This window comes from Rana temporaria, chromosome 5 (genome assembly GCF_905171775.1).
Source record: "Rana temporaria chromosome 5, aRanTem1.1, whole genome shotgun sequence".
In the NCBI taxonomy this organism is placed as follows: Eukaryota; Metazoa; Chordata; class Amphibia; order Anura; family Ranidae; genus Rana; species Rana temporaria.
Genome location: NC_053493.1, coordinates 277,097,761 through 277,104,990, shown reverse-complemented (window position 1 = coordinate 277,104,990; position 7,230 = coordinate 277,097,761). Strand labels below are relative to the sequence as shown.

At 40.9% G+C, this 7,230-nt stretch overlaps 1 protein-coding gene across 1 annotated transcript in view; it reads left to right on the top strand.

Moving 5' to 3' along the window:
- LOC120940817 (cytosolic non-specific dipeptidase-like) overlaps window positions 1-5,871 on the top strand; it is a 32,140-nt gene extending 26,269 nt beyond the window's left edge. Inside the window, exons 9-11 of the mRNA XM_040353888.1 lie at window positions 2,211-2,352; window positions 2,767-2,914; window positions 5,684-5,871. Coding sequence (XP_040209822.1) covers window positions 2,211-2,352; window positions 2,767-2,914; window positions 5,684-5,750 — 357 coding nt within the window. The 3' untranslated portion in view covers window positions 5,751-5,871. The remainder of the gene's footprint in view (window positions 1-2,210; window positions 2,353-2,766; window positions 2,915-5,683) is intronic.
- Window positions 5,872-7,230: the final 1,359 nt, after the last annotated feature.

Below are 7,230 nucleotides of genomic sequence, written 5' to 3'. Positions count from 1 at the left end.
CGGTCGTGCGACGTGGCTCCCAAACAAAATTGGCGTCCTTTTTTCCCCACAAATAGAGCTTTCTTTTGGTGGTATTTGATCACCTCTGCGGTTTTTATTTTTTGCGCTATAAACAAAAATAGAGTGACAATTTTGAAAAAAATTTAATATTTTTTACTTTTTGCTGTAATAAAAATCCCCCAAAAACATATATATAACATTTTTTCTTTTCCTCAGTTTAGGCCGATACGTATTCTTCTACCTATTTTTGGTAAAAAAAATCGCAATAAGCGTTTATCGATTGGTTTGCGCAAGATTTATAGTGTTTACAAAATAGGGGATAGTTTTATTGCATTTTTATTAATTTTTATTTTTTTTACTACTATTGGCGGCGATCAGTGATTTTTTTCGTGACTGCGACATTATGGCGGACACTTCGGACAATTTTGACACATTTTTGGGACCATTGTCATTTTCACAGCAAAAAATGCATTTAAATTGCATTGTTTGTTGTGAAAATGACAGTTGCAGTTTGGGAGTTAAACACAGGGGGCGCTGTAGGAGTTAAGGATCACTGTGTGTGTGTTTACAACTGTAGGGGGGTGTGGCTGTAGGAATGACGTCATCGATCGTGTCTTCCCTATAAAGGGAATGACGCGATCGATGCGCCACCACAGTGAAGCACGGGGAAGCCGTGTTTACATACGGCTCTCCCCGTTCTTCAGCTCCGGGGAGCGATCGCGACGGAGCGGCTATAAACGAATAGCCGCGCCGTCGTCCAGGATCGCTCCCCGAGGGAACCCGCACGCAGCGGAGGGGGTTCCGATCGGACCCCCCACCCGCTAGAAGGCAAGGGCGTATATATACGCCCTTCTGCCTGTCCGTGCCATTGTGCGGACGTATATAGGCGTGCGGCGGTCGTTAAGTGGTTAAGAAAGGCCTGGATACTTTCCTAAATGTACAGAATATAACTGAGTACTGACATTTATAGGTAAAGTTGATCCGGGGTAAATCCGATTGCCTCTCGGGGGATCAGGAAGGATTTTATTTTTCTGCTGTAGCAAATTGGATCATTCTCTGCTGTGTGTTTTTTTTTTTTTTTTTTTTTGCCTCTGGATCAATTGAATGAATTGGGTATATGGGATTGTACGATATTATTTATTTATTTTATTCATATTTTTTAATTTTTTTATGGTTGAACTGTTTGTGTGTGTGTGTGTGTGGTGTGTTTTTTTTTTTTTTTGTCTCCCAACCTGATTTAACTATGTAACAGTTTGTTCTGAAAAAAATAACACTTATTGGCCAGATCACTAGGTAAAAATACACGCTGATCCTGCCAGAAATGTAGTTGGCTTCTAAGAGCCCTTTCACACTGGTGCGTTTTTGCAGCGTTTTCGCGGTAAAAATAGCGCTATTAAAATGCTCCCCATGCATCTCAATGGACCCTTTCACACTGAGGCGTTGCGCTGGAGGAGCGTTGAGAAAAGTCCTGCAAGCAGCATCTTTGGAGCAGCTTTTGAGCACTGAAAAAAACGCTCCAAAAACGTCCCTCTCCATTTAAATGAATTGAAAACGCTGTAAAATCGTGGTGTTTTACCGCTATTTTAACGCTCCGCTATAGGCGTTTCCAGTGTGAAAGGGCTCTAACTTCTTGTAGCAGGGTGCCTCTGCTCCCCCCAAAATAGCAGAAGAGGGGGGAAACGGCAGGCAGGTGGTATTAAAGAGGAGTAAGTGCTGAGAATGTAAACTAGGAGGATTTATGGAGATGATGATCTGACATAATCATCAGAGGAGAACTCTGATAAAACAGCTTGAGATTGAGATGCAGCAGCAGAAAAGGTGTGAGCCCACTTTAGGAAAGTGGGAGTTCATTTCAGTCAGTATAATCTACAATACTTTTAGCTAGTGTTTTTTTTTTTTTTTAAACAAACTATATAGTTTAGTATAGTACTCGGGGTGTGTGTGTGTGTGTGTGTGTGTGTGTGTATATGTATATGTATATATATGTATATATATGTATATATATGTATATATATATATATATATATATATATATATATATATATATATATATATATATATATATATATATATATATATATATATATATATATATATAATTTTTTTTTTTTTTTTTTAAGGGGGGTGGGGGGGAACACTGTAGTACTGATAAGTTTGTAATGATCTCCCAAATGCCTAACTAGGCTTAACACTGCATACTTACATTAAAGGTGGAAGATTACTTGACCAAGCAATTTGAATCGTTGGAAAGCCCTAATAAGTTCAAAGTGACAATGGGCCATGGAGGAAAGCCTTGGGTGTCCGACTTTAACCACCCTCACTACCTTGCTGGAAGGAAAGCCATGAAAACAGGTATGAGAGTGGAAAGCTTGTCTGGGTATTTTTGATGTTTCACAATGGACCTCTCTTGGGCAAAGTTGTATTTATTGGTTCATAGCAGGTTGTGTTGCCCTAAACAAATGTTCTGCTCCTTTTTTACACACTCCACTTCTAATGAGTGCCAAAATATTTACAGCCAGGGGATTGCTACTGGAGACTCCAAGATAGCTGGCTTTATATACAGAGCGTCTGTTATAACTTGCTGTCTGCTAACCAACAGCCTACAGAGGTGAAATAAATCTGTATATTCAGCGAGCTGTAGATTATCCTCTATTTGCAGCAAACTAAAGAACAGGCTTGTCGAACTTAAACTCGTTTAGAATAGTTTTGGAAATCCTTTGCCAACATCAATCATCATATTTTATTATCTATTTTCTACTCCTACAGTCTTTAATGTTGAACCAGACTTAACCCGGGAGGGTGGAAGCATACCTGTGACTCTCACTTTCCAAGAAGCCACTGGCAAAAATGTCATGCTGCTGCCTGTGGGCTCTTCAGATGATGGGGCACACTCCCAGAATGAAAAACTTAACAGGTAACTGGAAATATCTTTAATATTGGAACTGAGGTGCTATGATTTTATTTTCTAAACCGGAATATACAGTAGTTAAAGTTAAGGCTTGCTGATGGGCTTAAAAGGAGGAGCAAAGTATAACCACCCATCATAACCACCCATCTGATTTCAGTTAACTATATTAAGAATAGTAATTTTTTAATTAATTGCTTCATTCACTACTGGGCACAAATTGCACCAAAATTAGTAGCCTAACAATGGAATTTTTCACAGCAAGTAAAACTCTTCCTGTGAATGAAACGTGTAAATCAGGGCTTGACTAATTTGCTTGGAATCTAGGAGCCAGCTAAAAAAGTTAGGAGCCAGAAAACGCGCCCGTTCCGCCGAGCTTGCGCGCAGAAGCGAACGCATACGTGAGTAGTGCCCGCATATGTCAACGGTATTCAAACCACACATGTGGGGTATTGCTGCGATTGGTAGAGCGAGAGCAATAATTCCAGGCCTTGACCTCCTCTGTATCTCAAAACATGCAACCTTTAGAATTTTTTTTTAAACGTCGCCTATGGAGATTTTAAAGGGTAAAAGTTTGTCGCCATTCCACGAGCGTACGCAGTTTTGAAGCGTGACATGTTGGGTATCAATTTACTCGGCGTAACATTATCTTTCACAATATAAAAAAAAAAAATTGGGCTAACTTTACTGTTTTTTTATTTTATTAAAAAAAAGTGTGTTTTTTGCCCAAAAAAGTGCGCTTGTAAGACCGCTGCGCAAATACGGTGTGACAAAATATTGCAACAACCGCCATTTTATTCTCTAGGGTGTTAGAATAAAAAAATATTTATATAATGTTTGGGGGCTCCAATTAGAGGGAAGGAGGTGCCAGTGAAAACACTGGGGAAGCTCCATTAGAATTGCTGGATTGCTGTTTTACTTGTCATGCCAACGGCCACCACAAGATGGTGCCAGATCACAGAAGGAAGCTGAAGCCTGCAGAAGGCCGCGGCCTCAATTACCGGCCGGCGCGGTCGCGCAGCGGGGGAGGTGGGGGGTGCACGGAGACACAGGATGGGGTATCCTGTGTCTCCGTGCGCCCCCGCCACACAACCGCGTCGGTGCTGTGCCGGCCAGTAATCTGCAGGCCTAAGCTTCCCCGGACACAAGGTCGCTAATTTTAGTCGCGATTGTGACCGGGCGCCCGGATTTTGTCGAGCCCTGGTGTAAATGTTTATGGTTCTGATATGCATACGCATCTGGAAAATAGTTTAACAATTCTGACCTGTGTATTGCCACAAACCGATATCCGTCACCACTCATCTGGTGTTTAAAGTCGTTCAGAAGGGTCTTCGCCTAAAATAAAAAAAACATGTTCTACTCTGTACACCTCCTCTTCTTGTGTCCCCAGCCAGTGATCTGTGCTCCTTCTCTTATCCAAGTGCTCCCTTAGCAAGCTCTTTGCTTTGTGCCCCTCAGGCATGCTCCCGAGCTGGCCTGTGTACGTCCAAATACACACACTGCATGGCTTAACCATGCCCTCCCCCTGCTCCCTCCTCACATGATTTAATTGGTGGCCACAGAAGCCAATGGTTCCTGCTGCTGCCTATGTGTCCTGTGAGATGATGGAGAGAGTGCAGCTCTGCTGCAGAGTTGCGCAGCAAAGGATCGAGCGAGGACTCAAGTAAGTGTTTAGTGGAGAATGCTTAGATTATTCCGTTTATTCTGTTATCGCATATCTAAAACTGCCAAATGTTTTAGTCAAATTAGCCCTTCAACGGGTATTTGCTCAGCCCCATTCATGGAATTACTCAGACTAGGGCAGTGTTTCTCAATTCCAGTCCTCAGGCCCCCCCAACAGGTCAGGTTTTCAGGATTTCCATTATTTTGCACAGGTGATTTGATCAGTTTCACTGCCTTAGTAATCACCACAGCCTTTTCATCTGAGGGAAATCCTGAAAACCTGACCTATTGGGGGGGGGGGGCCTGAGGACCTGAGGACTGGAATTGAGAAACACTGGACTAGGGTATGGCGGGGTAGGACTGGGAGCCAATCTGGTTTGCATGCAAACCTATTGACAAGAAACCTACTGATGGGAGAAGGCAGAGTGATGGCCTCATCAGTCTACTGCTGTTCTTTAGTTGCCTCTATTGAGGCAAAGACACCTTTGAGTGGTGTCTACTACCTGGCTGTACTGTGTGATGGGGCTGTTTAAGTCTTCGGACAGGATTAACAGAAATACAATTTCTTCAGCAGGTAAAACGGCTCTCGTGTATTTCACGGTTTACCTGGGATTCAGGCTTATTATATTTTGGGATTTGCAGTGCAGTTGCATTTCACAGTGCAAAGGGCAAATGGCTTTTAGCTGTTGTGTTTTTCACTTTGCTATAGTCTGGGCAGTAAAAAGTCATTTATGATTGGTTGTGATAGGTTACTACACTTTGAACTTTATAATCTTGTATATTTTCAGCAATATGTAACCAGTTTATTTCTCTAGTAGATAATCTGATTATTTCACATTAACGTTTTACTAAGCAAATATATTTGTCAGATGTCATTCTTTTTCACAAGGGAACTTGCTAAAGCACTTTTACCTACCCGACCCTCGGCTTCTGCAGGATCCTCTTATACTAGACCTGTCCCCACAGTGTCTTCTCCCCTGTGCCCTGGCAAACAAGGGTTTTCAGGTTACCTGGAGTTGGGCTTAACGATTCACAGTTATAATATACACATGTACAGATGTTCTCATTTTTGTACAATTTTACAAAAACATTGTTTACAATTCTAATCTTTTTCAGGTATAATTACATCCAGGGTGTCAAACTTCTGGGCGCTTACTTTTACGAGGTGTCTAAACTGGAATGAGCTGATAATCGACTCCAAAAGCCATAATCCATGTAACTGCACAAGAAAAAATGTCCACTTTTACTTTTTATATTGATCAGAACTAGTGCAAGCAATAAAAAATAAAAAAAATGAAAAATCACATCTGAGTCCCATTTGTGTAATTCTAGATGATTCTTTTACAGCCATATATGAAGCGATAAGCAAGAAGTTTGGATTATCTAGTAACAAGTTCTGATACACAGAAATCAAACCGCTATCGTAGCTATTGTAAACATTTTTTAACAGATAAAGTAAAGAGTAAAAAACTATCCTTGAAACAGGTTTACTAAATGGGATTTATTTCAAATAAGTATTTTTTTTTTTTTTTTTAACCACTTAAGACCCAGACCAATATGCAGATAAAGGACCTGGCCCCTTTTTGCGATTCGGCACTGTGTTGCTTTAACTGACAATTGCACGGTCGTGCGATGTGGCTCCCAAACAAAATTGGCGTTCTTTTTTTTCCCCACAAATAGAGCTTTCTTTTGGTGGTATTTGATCACCGCTGCGATTTTTTTTATTTTTTGTGCTATAAACAAACAAAAAATTTTAATGGCATTTTTATAAAAAAAAAAAAAATTTACTTCCAATGGCGGCGATCAGCTTTTTTTTTTTTTTTTTCTGTACGTCCATGTGCCCAGCCGTGCCATTCTGCCGACATAAATGGTCGTGCGGCGGTCTTTAAGCGGTTAATAGAGTACAAGGTTTGAAAAAGCTTCTCAATAATGCTATTGGTTAGTCCTTCTATGCACAACCTATGCTTGTTCACTGGTTTGTTCACCTGACTAAAATCTGTCCCCCAACATCTTTATATTCCTGATATGTGCCCAGGATACGTCCTATACTGCCACTGATTCAAATCTATATCGGTGAAAGCATGCAGATGAGGAGAGAATATCAATTCAGTCTGCTGCCTTCAGCTTCCAACCGCAAAAGAGGCGGAACCTTTATTGGTATCACAGCTTTATAGACAGTGACATAAGCAATCATCATTCATATGGGTGGTCTAATGACTCTTTTAAGGAAAATAATGCTAGTGCATAATCTCTCTCTCTCTCTCGCCTCCCCCAATTGTCAAACTTGTCTTGACATGCCTCCCTGCATAGCAATTTACTGGGAAGACCAGTGTGATGCTGTTTTCTCCTCCCTCAGCTCTCTGAACTCTTTATGCATCTGAGCACAGATGTGATCACTTGTATAAAAAAAGTATTTATAATGAGCTACATCATGCGTTTGTAATAAAAAATGCACTCTGTAGTTTAGTTGAGCATCATAGGAAACGTAGTTCCAAAACATCTGGGGTGCTAAGGTTCGCCATCACTACGCTAGAGTAAAGCCCTGTACACACGATCGGTTCGTCTGATGAAAATGGACCGTTTATTATCCATTGGTGAAAAAAAAAATAGAACCTGTTTTAAATTGTTCTTATGGTTAAAAATCCGATCTGTGGGGGAATCCA